Source organism: Aptenodytes patagonicus, chromosome 5 (genome assembly GCF_965638725.1).
Source record: "Aptenodytes patagonicus chromosome 5, bAptPat1.pri.cur, whole genome shotgun sequence".
NCBI lineage: Eukaryota > Metazoa > Chordata > Aves > Sphenisciformes > Spheniscidae > Aptenodytes > Aptenodytes patagonicus.
This window is the reverse complement of record NC_134953.1, coordinates 39,548,532-39,569,094: the sequence shown is the minus strand read 5'-3', so window position 1 is coordinate 39,569,094 and position 20,563 is coordinate 39,548,532. Positions and strand designations below refer to the sequence as shown.

Sequence of the window (20,563 nt, the reverse complement as noted above, 5' to 3'; positions counted from 1 at the left end):
ACTGGCAAACTCCAGGAAATAAGCTTTATGACTCGGGAGACTCATCTGAAACTTTAGGACTTCATAGCTCAGAACATTAATGCAGTTTTCAGTGAACTTTTATTCCTTCAAGAGCAGCCAGGCTTTGCTGCTAACAGGAAAATAAGTCTCAGAAGGAAAACCCAACCCAGACACAGGTTTATGGTTACAGCAGCGTTGGCATACAGCACTACTCACAGTGTAACTCTCCTTTGAAAGAAATGGCACACCCATGAGATAACACAGACATTACAACCCCGAGATTAAGATGAGCTCAAATGTGTATTTGACAAAAATACAGAAATATCCAGTGTCATGTTCTAATAATACAGAAATAACTTTGTTTTGAATAAAAGCAATGTATTTGATAATTTAAGGTTAAAACAACTTTCCATATGCATCAGTACTTGGCCAAGTAAAAAACATCAAGTACCTTTACAGTCAAGACAGGAAGAAAAGATAGAAACTAAATGTATTTGACTGCAACTTCTTACAAGCAGGGGTCTCTCACAGGCAGCAGTTGCCCCCACTATAGCACTCCACCTGCAAACCCTCTTTCTCTGACTCTGTGCCACCTTCTCTACTTCTTGTGCCTTCTGCCAAAGTTCAGACCAGTCAGCTAAGACCTCAGCCTCTGAAAGTCTCACATCAAGAATATGCAAAACATTTTCTTCAATTTTCACCAGTCATACCAACCACACCCTTAAAAAAAATTAAATAAAACCTCTACTGCCCTGATCACCTGGAATAATCTCTAAGGGTCTAGGTTAAAATGTCAGCTTCTTGAAAAGACCTTTCCTCTAGCTCTGAGGTAGTCTCTCTGTCCCAGACATTGAGAGCTCAATCTTACACAGGCTGCAATTACGCTAATGGACCAGGCTTAATACAAAACTGCCCTCTGCCGCCCCACTCTTTGGGTTTTGTTTTGTAGTCATTTGCATGTTAATAAATCAAAGCTACTTAATTTACGGAAACCAACATGCTAGCCATTAATGCAACCGTGTCAGGCAAGGCAGACAAGTGCCGTACAAAAGGAGGGTAAGAGCTCTCCTTGTCTCATCCTTCCTTTCCCCCTTGTTTCTAGCTGCGGCCAGAGCCTTTCCTTGTCCATGTCAGTTCTTTTGGTAAAATTAGCTGAACCACGTCAACAGTTAGCCCAGGGAGGCCAGAGTTATTTAAGACATATAGAGCCTAAGGCCACTTAGTAAGAAAGGTGTGCCTCCTCCCTCCACAGCAGGAAGAGTCCTCCTGAACCAGCCAGAGCAATGATGAAGCAAACAGTAATGATGGGTGGGGTTTTAGTTTTTATTTTAGCTTCTGGAATAAATCAGCATAGCCTCCCCCACAGAAGTGTCCTGTGGTCTGGGGAAGTTAGCTTCACTGCTAGAGATTGCAAGTGAAACTAAGGCTTTCTAGCAGCAAAGACAACCCTGCCACCCCCGGCCCATCACTCCGAGCTCTTCATATCATTCCACTTGTCTATTAAGAAAGCTCTCACGGAGACCATCTTCCTAATCCTACTCTAAATACAGGTCTGCAGTTCTGGTAGTATGTTCTTGATACCATATGGTAGTAGGGTCAAATTTCAACACTGCTGTAAAATCAAAGGTAAAGTTGCCCTTTAGCCCTGTCTTGCTATAAGCCTTTTATGTTGTCTGCTCATAGTTCACTATTTTAAATTTGTTTTTTTACAAAAGCCACACAGAACAGTAGTGTAACAGGCCAAACGTTGACACCTGCAAAACATGCAGCGTAATCAGAGGTTAAGCTGCATTTTGGCACGATTTCTTTCCTGCCACTGCCTTTTACATAGAAATCTATCCAGACCTGCAACTTTAGAATCTCTCCAGAATTTTAAGATCTACATTTTGAACACACTTTCTACTGAATAGCCTCAGAGTAGTACACATGTATTTGAAAATAATTTAATACCTATTTTCTGATGAAGTACATTCTGTGCGTCATTTTAGTTTCATACTCAGTGAGAGGGTACACACACTTTACAGGACAATAAATTTAAACCACGACTATTTAGTAAATTATGCGTTGTAGTGATTAAAACAAGACAAGCACCAGAGAAAATACACCTGCTGAAGCCTGATGTATATACTACATTGGAAAGTCTTCAGTGATGCGACAAAGAATTTGTGGTTTTTCCCCCAATTACAAGTGAGCAGAGGATTTGTCAGACATTCATTTTGTAGCTTCTACTGTCCACTCTATGCCTCCTTCCTCTTGATGATCAGAGGCCCAACGTTGTCACCAGTTTCCTCGTTGTGCTTTGTGTGAGAGCCATCACACAGCGGGAACTGAAAAGAGAAAGAATAAACACATCTGAAGTGCATCCAGAGTCAGAATTAAGAACCTAGGTTGAAAGTTCATTAGAACGTCTTCTCATTAAATCCACTGTGACTGCAGACCATAACTTTTGTGCTGGCGCCTCAGGTCTCCCTGCATTTTGGCTGAACACTAGTTTTGTCCATGTGAGCGCAGAGTGGACGAGAGGCTTGTTAAGAAAAAGCAGCAACTCGGCTCCACTCTATTTGGGCCAGCATGAGGAAAATGCAGCCCATGCTGACCTTCAGCCGTAACCTACCTGGAGTATCTTGCTCTCAACTTTGCCCCACGGTCCATTTTCCCGGGCAACAGCCAGAGTTGAGCACAGTTACAGAAGACAAGTGGGGTGAGGAAGGAGGAGATACTTCGCTGAATTTTTTTCCTGGTTTTCTGTAGCACGTGATGAGAAAAAAAGACAGTTTCCCTAGCTCATCTCTTATTTAAGAGATGTTAGTCCTGCCTCCAGACAGCTAGAGTGGCAAGCTGCCTTTGCTTCATCCTGACACAGCTAGCTTATCTCATCAACAAAGGTCCCTTTGCGCAAGCTGGCTTCAACATTAGGATTTTGACCTGCTAATGGAAATAAACTGTACTTCCAACTGACATGGCTATTTATCAGGAGGTTTTAAGGGTAGCACTGAGGAAGTAATTTGAAGAAATGTTTGCTGCATAAAAAAACACCCCCTAGCCTGGTCAGAGCAAGACCCGCGGGGACTCCTTTAGCCAGCTGTAACTGCCCAGGTCCCAGACCAGTCACAACCATTCTGCTCCTGGGCAGCTCTTTTCACGTGCAAGAGCCAAAGGACATTCCATGAAGCAACAAGAGTGGGGTTAGATCCCATCACTTCTCAAGGATGCATTTTCAGGGCTATGCCTCCTCTGCAGAGGAAACTCTGGAAACGATCACAGAAATCACACACCAGTATTTTGCATTCAGTTACTATTTTGTTTGCTTAGAAGTAATGGGAATCACAGTTGGGCATTACTTAGCTGTTGCCTTTGCAACAGCAATATTCCCTCACAGTACAGTCACAGTCAAAGAGTCTTCAACACTCCACTGATCCCAATGTTCATGCCTCAGTCATAGCCCTCGAAAAAAATTAACACCCTATCACCCACGCTTAGTTAGAATAAAAGATTTCGAAGTACTGCACAAAAACAATATAATGAAGTCAATATACTTGCAAAAAAAATTCCCAGAGCCCTAAAAATAAAGCCACGTGCCCTGTAGGGTAGTGTTGGGGGGGAGGGGGAGAGGAGAGATGGGGATTTTTTGTTTTTCAGAGTTACAAAATGTCAAAACCCACGCTATAAATGACAGGTGATGTTTCCAAATAAAGAAACCCTGAATTCAGAGAATACTCATGTAAGCTGATTCATGCAGGAACTTTATCATCACATCAGTCACTTGTGACTCAATGAGTAGGTACTGACAGATACCTGGGAAAAATCTGAGCAAACAAGAACATATGTTCACAGGACACTGACCAGCTTCCAACCCAGATGTTCCTGGGACAGTTGTTTTTCCAGGCAACACCACAGTCCAGTGGTCTTCACAGAAGCATTGACCCAGCTTCCATCAGACATTAACATCTCACGTGTCCCAAGGAGGCAAGCCCAAGGTCCAGCTACAGCAACATCATCACTTCAAGTTTGCAAGTGACAAAAATGGTGGGATTCATAGGCTTCACACAGCATCAAGACATCTTTAACAGCTGCCAACTCTGACTGCTCTGAATTCATCCTCTGGGTCAGCTGGTCTCGAAATCACTGGCTCCCAGAGGCTGGGATACTAGACTTGAGCCTCTCAGGAAAAAAAAAAAAAACACCACCACTTTTCCAGCGCACCCACTTGGTCACCTTGAAGACCAGATACTGAACAGATGGATCCTGGGCCTGACACATGTTCATCCTTGATTAAGATAAAGCAGGCTAGCAAGAGCAGCCAAAGCTCACACCCTGAGGGAATTGTGCAGTGATCTGAACAGCTCAGCTTATTTCCCTTGACAATGAACAGGTTTAGATTCTCTACCACTATTTCTTCTGATGTTCTGCAGCAGTATTCCTTGACCTGCAGCCTGGGGACTAATACTTCTCTGGAATATACAGAGGTTGCAGGTGATTGCAAAAGAAAGCAAATTCATTCCCCCCCCCCCATCCCCCAGCTCACACACTTAAAAATGCAGAAGGCTAAGGAAACAAATGTTCTAACTTTAGACTAATTAGAGTTTGGTTTTAAGACAAAACTCTGCCTCTACACTGGTAAATTTGAACACTGTGTTTTTCCACAAAACTTGACAAGCAGTGCTATGAATTGCCTGCAGAGCACAACACTGAACAGGAAAGGGCCATTTAAAGAACTACCTACCACCTACTTTAACAGAAAATTACATCCCAAGACAGACTTATTTGAAGATACCACCTGTGGTTTTTTTTAAACACATGCACTCCGCAAAGACTTTGGGCTGCACAAACAAACAAAAAAAAGCCTTTGAAGTATACTATTTCACAAAAAAAAACCCAACCTGAAAATAATCCTGCTCCTTTTTTAAGAGTTACTCCAAAACACCCTGGTATAGTCTGTTTTGTTATTCCCTGTACAGGAGGAACACCATGCGAAGCCAACTGTAGTGCATGCACACCGTCAGTACACACAGAAATACCCTATGGTTCATAACGCTACTGGTTCTTATTAACAGCCTCATGCCTCAGATGAGGCTAAATCTGATGAGAAATGCCCACACAATCACACAAGAGGACATTTCTTCTAACCTGTATATGGAATAGAGATCCCCGTACACCACTTATTTAACAAAAACACAGTGGGTACTTATTGCTTTTGAATTAATTGTAATTCCCTGCATTGGAAGCACACACATTCTACCATTTTACCATCATATAAACATTATCTTACAAATTTTAACAGGATCTTAGTTTGAGAACTGTAAGAAACAGATAATGCTAGCTAAGTACTTCCAAAGATGACAAGCAATAACTGAACATGAGAAGAAGCACGCACACCATCTTAAAGATCATGGTACCCACCATACAAGGTCAACCAATTAGGGCAAGAGGAAGGCAGCAAAACTGCAAACTGCAGTCTTTGAAGCACAACATGCTGATTAAAATACTCATTATTAAGCATCAGTAAAAGAAAACAAATGCCTTCAAAATTTTCCAGTGACCTCCTTAATGCCTTTACAAGACCTTTCAGATCAGAGTTCTAATAACAGACTCATTATGAAGTAGCCCCATCTACTTCCTTCTAGTGTGTGATTACAGAGCCCTAACTCAGTAGGACAGTACGTTCCTAAACTGACAACACCCCTTCAATATATGCCAAAACGTACTTCTTAAGATTTTTATTTCACACAAAAAAGATAGTATCAAACAATAGCTAGAATATTGGCAGGAGCTCCAATGCAACCACTAAAACTAGACATTATCTTCCATTTCTGTTCAGAAAACAGAGTAGGAAGCAGAAAATACAAACACCAAGGTTCAAATTAGGATTTTTTTTTTTCCCCCCCCAGAAGCACTGAAGAAGGTGCCTACGCTATTGAAACCCGAGGTAAATCCAAATTCAAATATTAAAACAAAGTGCAGATATTTAGAGCAGCCTTTCTCTTCCCCTTTTTTCTTTTCTGAAGCTGTAGCCCTTGTGGCAGCTTCCAACACTTGATTCTGGCTGTCAGTTGAGACTTACCACAAAGATTTAGCTGCAACACTGCTATACACCTGCATGATACCTGCATGTTGTACAGCCATCAGCACTGTACACACTTCCCTGTTGTATAATCATATGATACATAACTTAGTCCACGGAGCACACTGTGGCAATGGCAGGGCAGGGACAGCAAGGAATTTTGTTTTTCAGTTCAGACTCCAGACAGAGCAAAGAAGACAAGCCCATCTCCACAGGACCATTTCAGAATCAAGTCACGATGCTGTCTAATCCTCAGTAGTGTTTTAGTGTTAAACCAAATACAGCTACAAATGTGTAACTTGCTGAGTTATTTTCACCCGCAAGGTAATGAAGTCAGATCTGACAACAGCAAGAACCAAAAGTTACAGTACCTGGAAAATGGCAGTGTGGCCCAATTAGAGTTGTGTCTAAGGCTTGAGAAGTCTAGTATTCAGTTCACTGATGGAGAGAGCGCTAGATTTCAAGGCTGTTGGCCTCAGTTATCTGGCTTTGAAGGTTTGTATTATTTCAGTGTCCACACATTAGCACCCTGACTTCTAAAAAAGCTTTTAAATGTGTGCCAGTGGTAAATGGAAAGGACTACTCATGCAATCTGCTTTCTCTCATTACAGATCCCAGAACTACACTACAGATAAACTAGAGAGATCTCAGCTACATCAAATGTCACGCATCTCTACGTCAGATTTAAATCTGATCTTAGTGTTATTGAAAGGCTAGGTATCATGCTTACCACTAATTTTAGGCAATTGAGGCAACCCAACTTCATACATAAGTAAGTTGGACCAGTGTCTAGGTCAGACTCTTAATTGCTCAAAACCAGAGGCTTAAAGTATGCCATCATGACTTCACTGGCTTTACTGTAGGATTACCCATATAACTATTTTGAGTTGCTATGGCACAAATGCATGAAGTCCATCTGTCTAGATTCTTCAAAAGCTTTTAACCACAATGACTTCTTTTCAGATTACCTTCATCACCACTGGAAACAATTCACCACTGTACTCATTCACATGGCAAAAGGTAGCTATCTACAGTACACTGCAGTACTACAATAATATATTCAGGACAGAACAGCAGTACCACCGTAACTCACGTCACAGACAAGTGACATTTTGACACCAGCTCTGGTATACCAAGAGACTTCTTAATGGATTTGTGTTATTACCACCATGAACTAGTAGCAAGGTACTTTCTGACTGACAAAGTAAGCTTCCAACTTCCTTCAATAAAAGGTGTTTAAGCTCCTCTCAGACTGTGCTTCCTGAGCTCCTACTGCCTACAGGCCAGTAGTTTTGTAGAACCCTCAGTATTAGCAAAGGCAGCACACAAAATGGTATCTGTCATTCATGACTGATTGCTCCATACAGCGGCTCGCCTTTCAGGGGATCTGCTTCTTCAGAGCTACAGAAACATTTTGTTTGCTATTAGCACTGATCTGCAGGCTTTACTCTGAATGACAGCATAAATCTTCATAGTTTTATGGATTAAAATACTGCTATATCTCACTGCAGAATAGCTTAGGTGAAAAGAAGTTCGTTCTGATACCAAATAAAAGAAATACTAAGGAGACATACGGTTCTCTTTGTCGAAACAAAGTAGCTAAACGTTCTGTGGATAGATAGACTGGACATTCCGTAGATAAAAGGAAGCCTTGAAGCTCTGTGTACAGGGGTGGAATAGATAAGGAAGATATGCTGAAATCAGCTAGCTAGTGCAGCTGGGCCAAAAGACAAACTGTGCAGGCAAAAAGACTGAGTTCAATTAGCGGACACGGTGAGGAAGACTATCGACGACCACCAGAGGACCCTGAGAGACCACCAATGAACATAAGAGCACATGCGTTAAAGACTCTTACATATGTTAATGAGTTTCAGGAAATAACATGAATATGCTAATGAAATTCAATGAATATGTATATTCTGGTTGTACATAACTCTGGTAATTGAGAGATTCAGCACGCACACTAGGTGGAGCGATCCCCTGTGCGCCTGGTGCCGCAATAAAGAATGCCTGCTTTCTAAAACGCCAAATTGAGTCTTAGAGAGTTTTTATTTGCCGACTTACGGTAACAGTTTTGGCGACCCAGATGGGACGCTGCTTTTGAGCCTCGACAGATCCTGGGATTGCGGAACCTCAGCCGGCACCGAGGGATTCTCGGAGAGGACTTCTCCCAATCCCCGGACCGAAGAGGCCCTGAGCGAATAACACTGCTTTGTGAGTAATAAGTCATTCTTTTGGAAATTTTAGAAGGGGTTAAGAGTCCCCACTAGGGGTTAGAGTCCCTGCTACCTGCCCATCAGACACAGCGAAAGCTCCGCAGGGTTGCACTTAAGACCTGGGTAGGGGTTAGAGTCCCCGTTTGGAACGGGTTAGAGCCCCCACTAGGGGTTAGAGTCCCCGCTCAAGATAAACATCAAGAGCAACCGCAGTAACAATTATTGTAAATACTTGTCTATTATTGTAAGTATTTGTCTGATATAGTAATTAGTTATTTGTATTATTGTTGCTGTTACAAAAGGCTCATCTGTGTGTATGATTCTACTATTGTATTTCTTTGTAGTTATTTATATTGTTGTTGTTGTACGAAAGACTTGTTTGCATATGTGATTCCCTGTATATAAAATGGGTGCCGGATCATCCATGGGTGGAGGAACCTTCAAGAAATCACCTTTGGGTTGTATTTTAAAGTATTGGAAACAAATTGCAGCATCCTCTGGTGGGGTTGCAAAAAGGGACGATCTAATTAAGTATTGTAATCAATGGTGGCCACTATATAAATTAGAAGATGGAGAAAAGTGGCCAAGGAATGGTACTTTGAATTATAATACTCTGTTACAACTAATGTTGTTTCTAAGAAGAGAAGGAAAATGGGATGAGGTATTGTATGCTGATATGTTCTTTACATTAAGGCAGCATCCTGAGTGGCAAAAGGAGTGTGGAATTAATTTGGCCCCACCTGATCCTCTGGTATTGGCACTGGAAAAGGAGAAGCAGCAGAGAGAAAAAGGGAAAGGGTTAAAGAGGTGTTGTTCAGCATGCAGTATTGGACAGAGATGTTTGAAGTTGACCCAGAATGAGCAGAAAGAGGATTTAGAGATGTTAGTAGCTCCACAGTTGAGGCAGAGGCCTCAGAATCATGAACTTGAGCCCTTTGGGGCAGAGGGTGGATTGGACAATGAGTCCGACAGAGACGCTGCAGGGGCCATGCCGGTGGCAAGGAGAACTTGTAATCGACAGGGAACCGCATTGCAAGCTCCGTTGAGAGAAGCAGTAGGGAATGATGGTCCGGTTACAGTGAAAGTGCCTTTTTCGATTACAGATTTAAATAATTGGAAAATAGCTGCCGGTAGTTATAGGGATGATTCCGATCGAGTGGCTAATGCTTTTGAAATTATGATAAAAACTCAGGATCCAGATTGGAAAGATATCAAAGTTATCATGCAAATACTGTTTGATAGTACAGAGAGGGAGAGGATTCGTAAGACGGCAAGGACTCAGGTTGAAGCCCAAATAGCAGCAGGGACATTACAGGGACAGTTGGAGCATCATTTTCCCTCAGCGGATCCTGGCTGGGACCCTAATGATAACGGGCAGAAATTGTTATTATCACAATATCAGAGGTGGGTTCTGTTTGGTATAAGAAATGTTATACCAAAAGTGATAAATTGGTCAAAATTATATGAGATTAAGCAGGATAGAAAGGAGTCTCCCACCGATTTCCTAAGTAAACTGAAAGAAGCTACTCGGAAGCATACCACTCTGGATCCTCAATCAGAGGAAGGGAAGAATCAGTTAGCAACTTTATTTATCAGGCAGTCTGCTGATGATATCCGAAGAAAGCTGCAGAAATTACAAGGAGCAGATGCCAGGGACCTGGGAAAATTGTTGGATGTGGCTTGGGTGATTTATAGGAAGAGAGATCAGCAGAAAGAAAAGGGAAATGATAGACTGATTGCGGTACTAGGAGGAACTTATGGTCCTTGAGAAGGACCCAGGGGAGGATTTAGAGGCAGTTATCAAGGAAGAGGATGTGGTAGAGGATTCCCAAGGTCCCCGATAGGAGAGACACAGTGTGTCTATTGTAGAAAAAAGGGGCACTGGAAACGAGACTGCCCATTATTGCAGAAATTTGGGGAACAAGACACTCCTGTGTTAGCTGTAGAAGCAAGAGACTGAAAAAGACCAGAGGAATCTTCCCCAGCAGAGACTCTGGTTAAAATTAAGCTGGGGGAAGATGAAACTGAAATAGAATGTTTAGTCGATACAGGGGCCACTTATTCGGTTTTGAACACAAAGAAACATGAGTTAGGATACTGTGAGAATTGGTGCGACAGGAAAGCCAGAGACATGACCCTTCTTTAAACCCTTAAAATTTAAAATTGGAAAACAATGGGTAACGCATCAGTTTTTGTATCTACCAGGTGCACCAAAACCTTTAATAGGCCAAGATTTATTAGAAAAATTAGAAGCTGAAATAAAGTTCAAAAATGGAGAAGTAGAAGTATCAATGCCTGAATCTAAATTTGTCCAAGCCTCAATATTATTATTGCAGGAAATTGAGCAGGTGGAAAGAAAAATCCCAGCTGAAGTTGAGGATGCAATGATTCCTGTTGTCTGGGCAGGAGAAATACCCGAAAATCAAAGAGGGCTGAACCCGTAAGGATAGACCTTATACCACGATCAGCACCAGTAAGATTGAAACAGTATCCCTTAAAATTAGAAGCTGAACTTGGGTTGGCACCTATTATACAGAAGTTTTTGGAATATGGGTTATTAAGAGAATGTGAATCTCAGTATAATACTCCAATTTTACCTGTTAAGAAAGCTGACGGGAAATCTTATAGGTTAGTCCAGGATCTGAGGGCAGTGAATCAAATTGTCCAGGATATACACCCAGTGGCAGCAAACCCGTACACACCATTAACTGCTCTCACTGAGGATCAGGGATGGTTTACAGTCTTAGATTTAAAAGATGCCTTTTTCTGCATCCCACTTGACTCTGGAAGTCAGGAATTGTTCGCCTTTGAGTGGGAAAACCCTGAGATGGGAAGAAAGACTCAATATACTTGGACAGTATTACCGCAAGGATTTAAAAATAGTCCAACGATTTTTGGAAATCAACTAGCAAAAGAGTTAGAATTATGGAGACAAGACAATAAAAATGGAGTAATGTTGCAGTATGTTGACGACATACTATTAGCTGGGAACTCCCGGGAAGAATACTTGGAACTGACAATCAGTTTATTAAATTTCCTCAGACTTAGCAGTTATAGAGTGTCAAAAGGGAAGGCTCAAATTGCACAAGAAACTCTAACATATTTAGGCTCTGAAATTCTGAGGGGACAGAGACAGTTAAGCAATGAAAGGAAAGAGGCTATTTATCAACTTCCAGAACCTTGAAACGTTCATGAATTGAGAACCTCTCTAGGAATAGTGGGATGGTGTCGCTTATGGATTGCTAATTATGGACTGACGGTAAAACCCTTGTATGAGTTACTGAAATCATCGAAAGGTCCCCTACAATGAACAAATGAAAGTCAGAATGCATATATTCAACTTAAAAGGGCCTTGATGAAAGCCCCAGCTTTAGGGCTGCCTAATTTAGAAAAGCCTTTTGAACTATTCACTTATGAAAGACAAGCAGTGGCCTTAGGTGTTTTAACCCAGCGCTTGGGACAATGTAGACGAGCAGTAGCATATTTTTCCAAGCAATTGGATCCAGTAAGCCAGGGATGGCCCGGATGTTTAAGAGCCGTGGCTGCAACAGTACTGTTAATACAAGAGGCTCGGAAGCTCACCATGGGACAAAAATAACTGTTTATGTTCCACACATGGTAACTACAGCATTGGACCAGAAGAGTGGACATTGGTTGTCTCCTAGTAGAATGCTAAAATATCAAGTAGTACTAATAGAACCAGATGATGCGACTTTAAAGACTACTGCCGTAATTAATCCTGCCATGTTCCTCTGAGCTCGACAAGAAGGTAAACCTGAACAAGACTGCCTGCACATCATTGAAGAAGTCTATTCAAGCAGGCCCGACTTGAAAGATAGTCCCTTGCAGAATCCAGATTGGGAACTATACACGGACAGCAGCAGCTTTATGAAAGAAGGAAAGCAGCTATCAGGATATGCGATTACCACTGTCGAGACGGTGGTAGAGGCACAAGCATTGCCCACTAAAACATCGGCCCAAAAGGCTGAATTGATTGCCCTCACTCGGACTTTGCAGTTAAGTAAAGACAAGCGCATAAATATTTGGACTGATTCGAAATATGCTTTTGGAATAGTGCATGCGCATGGAGCAATCTGGAAAGAAAGGGGGCTATTGTCCACACAAGGGGCAGAGGTGAAACATAAGGAAGAAATTTTGAGTTTATTAGAAAGTATAAAAGCTCCTGCTGCTGTAGCTATTATGCATTGTAAAGCTCATCTATCAGGACGAACCACTCAAGAGCAAGGAAATAAGCTGGCTGATTTAGCTGCAAAGCGGGCTGCAGAAAAAGGCATAGAGGAGAAAGCGCTAGCTATAGTGCCAGAGAAGAGAATCTCCCTTCAGAAAAACCCTATTTATGATAAGCAAGATTTAAAATTAATCGAAACTTTACAAGTAGAAAAATGAGAAGATGGATGGGCAGTTACACCTACAGGTCTAGTAGTAATACCTCATTCCCTCGTGAATAATTTAGTAAAGGAAGAACACAACACTGTGCATTGGGGAACTGAAAATTTGCTAAAATATTTGCAGAAGTTGCTTATTAACGGGAACATGTTGGAAATTATGGACACAAAACTCTAATCACCATTCATCATGATACAAAAGAAATACGCCAAATCTTGGAAAGAGTGAAGAAGGATGGAAAACATCACTGGTGGGAAACTCTTCTTGGATGGTCACCGACAGTAACAGGAGTGTTTAACCTTACACTTCATCCAGTCATAATTTTACTAACTTTAATGTTAATATGTTTGTTGCTTATAATTATACTATACATAAAGGTTTGGTACATGACGAGACAAATAACCCAACTTAGTATATACTATTGATATACTCTGTCTTTTATGCACTATCCCATTTACTATTGAACTTGGTTAACTCTCTTAATGAAGTGAGGATTGTAGCTTGCTAGCTACAAATCCTCAAAAGGAAAGGAGGGATTGATACCAAATAAAAGAAATACTAAGGAGACATACGGTTCTCTTTGTCGAAACAAAGTAGCTAAACGTTCTGTGGATAGATAGACTGGACATTCCGTAGATAAAAGGAAGCCTTGAAGCTCTGTGTACAGGGGTGGAATAGATAAGGAAGATATGCTGAAATCAGCTAGCTAGTGCAGCTGGGCCAAAAGACAAACTGTGCAGGCAAAAAGACTGAGTTCAATTAGCGGACACGGTGAGGAAGACTATCGACGACCACCAGAGGACCGACGACCACCAGAGGACTCTGAGAGACCACCAATGAACATAAGAGCACATGCGTTAAAGACTCTTACATATGTTAATGAGTTTCAGGAAATAACATGAATATGCTAATGAAATTCAATGAATATGTATATTCTGGTTGTACATAACTCTGGTAATTGAGAGATTCAGCGCGCACACTAGGTGGAGCGATCCCCTGTGCGCCTGGTGCCGCAATAAAGAATGCCTGCTTTCTAAAACGCCAAATTGAGTCTTAGAGAGTTTTTAATTTGCCAGCTTATGGTAACAGTTCCCTCTAAATAAAGCAGTTTGACAATAGTTTTGTTGAAAGATGCATGCACATGAACAAAATTGGACCATTTACTCTTCTCTTACCTTCTTAGATCTCCAACAACGACAGTACACAGCCTTGTCTCCCAGATCTTCCATATCAAATGCATGGACTACCTTGGGGTTATCCTTCTGGATATGGGGATTCACCATTGCTTTGCAGCATTTGTCTTTAGAGAGAAATTTTTTGTAAGCGAGATACCCAACAGCAGCTGCTCCAGCAGCTACGGAGACTGCAGCAATCCATTCAACTAGAATAAAAGAGAAGAAAAAAAGAGACTATCACTTTTTGACCACAGCTTTCTATTAAAACTGCTCAGTAGTCAATGTCTTCATGCTTGTGGCAACACCTCTACTTTCCAACAGACCTTTTTGTTCTGTAGTGGTAACGCAGTACTTGGGAAGAATATATTCTTTCGACACTCACCTAGTTAATCTACTCCTTTCTCCTGATCAGAGTTCTCCTTCACCCCAATCCCTTCTACACAAGGGCGAGGATTAACCTGGCAGGGTCTGGTTTTTTGGGGTTTTTTTTAAACCTTTTGTTTGGGAACTTGTGATACCAACATCGGTAGTATAGCGTTTCCAAGTTCAGCACATTAAACCAGCTATAAGTACACCCCGTAGCAACAAAACCCCCTGTTGTTTCAGTTGCAGGAAAGTCACTAAAGAAGAACACTCAGCATCAACAACCCAAGCAGGATCCCCCCCAAGGTATGGGTACCGAGTAGCTTTTAATATAATGCATCTTGCAACTAAAAATGTTAACAGGTGTTTGGCAATAGGGAAATTATTTAATATACTACCACTTCTGAAGAATAACAAAAGCCAGCTTAGATTAAATCCCTACTGTGGTGTACAGAAAAGAATATGGATCCAAAAAGATTATATTTAAGAATAATAGCACGAGTTCATTTTAATTGGATTAGGTCCTGACTCCCTGAAAGACAACTTCCATTAAAAAAAAATCCCCCCCCCCCCCCCCCCCCCGATATCTGTAAAATCTTTGCAGTCTCGCTCGCTTGGTATAATTTCCTTTTCTGCAAGGAATTTTCCTACTTTTTTGTGGCTTTATTGTTTCCTCTCTGCCTCATGAAAATACGCTGGACTTTGGCCCGAAGGTTCTGGTTGCGGCAACAGCTCCAGCCATTTCTCTCAGAGCTGCAGGCAGCCGCTCCTTTTTTGCTTTTTATCCGCCACTTCTACTCACACATATACTCCTAGCGTGTACATACAGAGTTCAGCTGACTCTACAGACAAACAAATCAAACAGGAATTTAAGTTTTAGCACATTTACACAACTTAGGAAAACTAAAACAGTCTCCAGTTGGGAATTTCTATCTTGCTCTTCAATGTTTGCATTGGATTTGAAAGACGCCAAGCCACATAGCATCTTTGGGGCAAGAGACATTACTACATTAACTCTAAAGCACTCTAAACAGAAAGCCTTTGTTAGTTCTTGCTTCTTTCCACAGCTGACTGACTTGCTGTATTGCCACTGTGAGCTTGCACTAAAAGGATTGAGAAGGTTTTCTGCCCTGTCCCACAGCCTTTTCTAAAATCCATACCTTGAAGCCTTTCCTCAGCTAAAACATTGCGTTAGCTCATACGCACCATGCTGATCCACAAGGGTCTGGATGTAGCAATACGTGGAATTAGACAAATATTTGTACGATGTCTGCAGCCCTGTTAGATCAAGGAAGGCAGGCACTCCTTTAGAGTCTTACTAAAGGAGTAAAAGATGCAGAAATCCTTCAGAGTTCATTTTCTTAGTAAATGAAGAAGAGACCAACATATACCGAAAACTCCCCTGCAAATGGGTGACAAACCCTCCCTGTAACAACAGGGTGATATTAAGATACAGAAAACCATTTTTTTAACATCAAAGAATTTAGGGCATGTTTCCCTGCTCCCAAACTCCTTAAAACGATAAAAGCCCCAGAAAGCATATTGTGAATTCAGTGTTTTATATCCATGCAGTGAGTTCTCACCTCTTTCTCTCCCCATTACAAACTAGCCAGAGTAATGCATTAATTTTAATAGGGTAAAGAAGTGAGAAGGTGAAATTAAAGAAGAGATTCTATGAAAATCTGCTTTAGTTTAGCACAACAGCCCAAACCAATCCAAAGAACAGCCACAGCTTAAATCAGAGGCAGCAGGTTCTTCCAAGGAAAGCATGCTGGTTTTGGCTGGGGTAGAGTTAATTTTCTTCATGATAGCTAGTATGGGGCTTTTTTTTTTTTTTTTGGATTTGTGCTGAAAACAGTGTTGATAATACAGAGATGTTTTTCATTATCGCTGAGCAGTGCTTACACAGAGTCAAGGCCTCTTCTGCTTCTCACCCCACCCCACCAGCGAGTAGGCTGGGGGTGCACAAGAAGCTAGGAGGGGACACAGCCGGGACAGCTGACCCCAACTGACCAAAGGGATATTCCATACCATATGATGTCATGCTCAGCATATAAAGCTGGGGGAAGAATGAAGGAGGGGGGACATTCGGAGCGATGGCATTTGTCTTCCCAAGTAACCGTTACGCGTGATGGAGCCCTGCTTTCCTGGAGATGGCTGAACACCTGCCTGCCGATGGGAAGTAGTGAATGAATTCCTTGTTTTGCTTTGCTTGCGTGCGTGGCTTTTGCTTTACCCATTAAACTGTCTTTATCTTAACCCACGAGTTTTGTCACTTTTACTCTTCCGATTCTCTCCCCCATCCCACCGGGGGGGGAGCGAGCAAGCGGCTGTGTGGTACTTAGTTGCTGGCTGGGGTTAAACCATGACAGAAAGCCACCGCAGAGAGTCTGCAGCACCCTTTCCCCTTCTCACTTGAGCATGTTTCCTCAAGAAGAGCAGGGCTGTGGCAAGGGAGGAGGTACCCAGCCAGTTCAGGGACAAGCTGGGTCTGACAAGTTTAAAGTGATTTCTAGCAGCGACAACAGCACCAGGCAAAACAGAGTGATTGCCCATACTGGGGATTTCAGAAAAGCAGCAGTTGCAAGGATCGCCCAAGCCACTAGCTGATGCGTTGCCAATAGATCAAATCTTAACCAATGTTTTTAAATAACTGATGAGGGGACAGTGACAGACTGTATCCATTCCACTAAGGAAACTAAGGGGAAAGAGTGACTTTAATGAAGACCATGGATGATTCCTATAACTGAACCACCCTTTAAGGTGCTGCACCTTAAGGAAGCTGATCTTCTACTGCACCTATCCAGAAGTCCAGGTCAGTTTAACAAACCAGCAGAGGAAAAGATTCCGATGATAAAAATACTTCTACGACTAGAAGTAGTCTTGCATGAGCAGGGAAGTCTGTACTAAAATTCAGCAGCCTTGCAGCACATTCAGAAAAGCTGTTCTGCACATCTGCAGCTAACCCAGATCCCTCTGACCATCCCTCGGGCCACCTACCACATAATCATGCACAGCACATCCAGCTCAACAAACAGAGATCATTAATTTAATTGTCGTCTTGTATTTCAGTGACCCTCTACTACTTCTCCTGAGGGCCAAATTCATCTATTACACACATGGGCAGATAGTATATGTACAAACAGCTTAATATATGTATTTTTCTTATAATAGATCATAGCGTCTTTTTTTTACTCTATTAGCTCTTTTTTTTCATCACTTCTCTGGAGCTGTATCAGGGTGGAAAATTATATCAACCAATAATACATGAAATCCAAACATTTAAAGCAGTTTGTTCTTTAAATTTCAGTATTGCCTTAATAAACATAATGTAAATTTATGAAAGCTATTTGAATTTAACAAATGGACTCTCTCTCTCTTATGATGATATCATTCTGCAAGGTTTCAAAGGTAGTAAGTTTTGTTGCCAACTGTTGTTTTTGTTTCACAAACAGATTTGGAAGAGCTTGGAATGCCCATTTCATCTTTCAAACTAAGTTAACCATAAAACTGCACCTGGAAGGAAAACACTTTTCAGAAGTTTTTAAATACTTTAAACTCTGTTTCAAGAGACCTCCAGTGCCAATTCAAAAGTTCCCTGCCAAACTCTTAAGGTCCTGCATGTATTATGTGAACAGGTGTCTGTTAACAGAGTGACATTGATGTGGAATGTCAAGGGGTTTTATTTCTTTTTAAAATAAAAACGCTAAAAGCAACTTTTGAGTGATTATTAAACAAATCCCAATTGTGGTACAATATCAAAACACAATGTTACAAGTCACTACAGGACAAGACTCTACAGGCCTGTGTAACACGGCAGAAAAATTATTTCAATGTCGTAAACACTATAAAATTGCTCTGGATGTTTCCAAATCTAGGCTACAGAGGCAGTTTTAGGATCTATCAGAGCGCTCAGATTTTATCTGCAGGAAGAACACGCATTTACCATCTGCACTGACAAGCGCATGAAGAAACTGAGATGGTCTTGGCTCCACCAGGAGTACACAATCCTCATCATGCAACATACCAATTTACTTTCCAGGAACTGGCAACAAGAAGAAGGATAGCTGCACCCCTACAAAATCAGTCCAAGACAGTCCTAAGAGGCAATTTTCAAGTTACTTCTGCTGCTTAAAAAAACGTTCATGTTATTTGAAAGTCAGCTACAAGGTAGTAACTCCAGATATGAAAATTTGTACTTTTGGCTTCAGAAGCACTTATAACTTTCAGGCATTGTTCCCCCCCTTTTGTTGCCAATGAAGAAGCTACTATTGTCCAAGAAGTTGTTCGTGACAGTCCAGTAGTTAACTGTCCACACAAAAGGCCACCTTTCTGCAGGCTATGCTTGGAGAAACACGCGGCACTTGCTTACTGAGGAGTTGTCCAGCATAACAAGCTGCACAGAAAGCCTCATAGTAAAAGCCAACCAGTCAAGCAGATAAAGTCACTTCTGCCACTTCACAGCATCTACAAGAAATGGGATTATGACTGACAGGCTTAATTTAACTGAAACCATAAGGTAAAGAGGCCACCTGAGGGAGAAAGATTGTTGGATCAGGCCGATAGGCAGCAAAAGACAAGTCACCATGACCGGATCTGTGGTCAGTGTGGGGTCACACCTGCAAACCACCGCATTACTCACAACAAAAAGCAGTAGCTGCGCTGTTCACTGCCTTCCAAAGGCACATATACACACCAATATACACACAAGCAATTAACTCTCCAATTACTACCAGGAATTAAATCCCACAAGAATATGGGAAGTTTCTGGTGTCTAGTTTTCAATAGGGAATAAGGTATTAGTATGATTTCCAACATTCATCAGCCTGAGACACACACAAGCTGAAGACAGAGCTGTGACCTGCCAGTCACTGATCAAGTTTAATCTTAACAGAAGTCACATTAACCATATGCTGCCTCCTCCTAAACAAAGCCCCCTCCAGAATGCTCTGATTGGCTGTTCCCCTGCCTTCCTGGGATAAGGAGGATATTTTCAGTTTGATTAGGAGCATGTTCTTCTCCTTCCCTCACAAACTAAGTTTTCTTCTCAATTCCTAGTGTACAGGAACTGTTCTAATTCTTGAGAGCTTCTAAGTGACAGTAAGCTGCTGTTGGGAATGCAACCTGGCTGCAAGCTATTATCAAGTCATCCTCAGGGCTTTGGTTTGATTATTTTAATAAGCACAGCCTTCTATCGCTATAACCCATTTTAGACTATAGCGATGCCTTTGCCAACATCCTCTGTACCCAGCAGAGTACTCCCCCCCCCCAAAAAAAAAAAAAAAAAAAAATCTATCTGGATGGAGTCCCCTGACTTAAGGGCATAAGCCATAAGCAGCTTTGCAACTGGAAAGCACAGCCACGCAGGTGAAGCTTATTTTTCAGAAGAGATCAGGTAATTCAGCTCTCCACTCTTTCCTACATCTATCCCAACCCTTTCATCCTGCCCGTTGCCCAACAGCATTTAAAACACACAACGCTACTTCAGGCATGGTTTAGGTCAATCATTACACAGCGCAAGTATCAGTTATCCCTATTGTACAGTATCGGCCTTTGAGAATAAGTTAAAACCCCAGAAATTTACAGGTTTTCATGAAATTTACACCCGGTGGCTTCACATAAACTACGGGGCCTGAAAAAAGGCAAAGCCCGACAGCGAAGCGGCACGGGGAAAGGCAGAAATAAAACAGCGGTGCCTGAAACGGGCTGTCCCCCATCACAGATAAAACCCGGCGGGTGGACGGAGCCGGCTCCGAGTGGCGATGCGCACACAAGGGCCTGGTGCGGAGCCCGACGCTCTCACAGGGGGCCGGGCCGGGGGGGGGGCCCTCATGGCCCGCGGCACTCCCGCCAGCGGGCCACGGAGAGGGATTTTATTTAGGTACGTATCTAACCCGCCGCCTCCGGGCACGCCCCGGGGGGCACCCGCGTCCCCGCAGGGGGCAGCCACGCCGCCATTTTGTCCCCGGGGGTCCGGCGGGGCGCGATACGCGGGGCGGGGCTGCGCCCCCTCTGCTGGCACGCGGGGTGCACGCGGCCACCCCGTCCTGCCCGCGTGCGCCTGCCTCCCTCCCGCCGCCCCCAGACGCGCCCCTACCCCGCACGGCGGAGTTCTGCCCCAGCCCCATCGCTCCCGCTCCGACGGCGTAGAGGGCACGCGCAGCTCCGCGCCCCGCCGCGCATGCGCCACCAACCGTCCTCAGGCAAGATAGCGGCGCGGCCCGCCTCTTAAAGGCCTCCCCGCGAAGAAAAGGGGCTCTCAGCATGGGGCCGTCGCTGGTGGGGGTGGCCACAGCTAGTGCTGAGTCGCGCCGCGGAGGCGGGCGGGCAGGCGGCCGGCC

General features: G+C 42.8%; 1 protein-coding gene across 1 annotated transcript; it reads right to left on the bottom strand.

Moving 5' to 3' along the window:
* Positions 1-80: 80 nt before the first annotated feature.
* Positions 81-20,422, bottom strand: CISD1 (CDGSH iron sulfur domain 1). The gene is made up of 3 exons (XM_076339465.1): positions 20,320-20,422; positions 13,860-14,065; positions 81-2,327 (listed from the first exon to the last, which is right to left on the bottom strand). Exons 1-3 carry the CDS (start codon positions 20,348-20,350, stop codon positions 2,238-2,240), a joined length of 327 nt encoding a protein of 108 aa, XP_076195580.1. The 5' UTR covers positions 20,351-20,422; the 3' UTR covers positions 81-2,237.
* Positions 20,423-20,563: the final 141 nt, after the last annotated feature.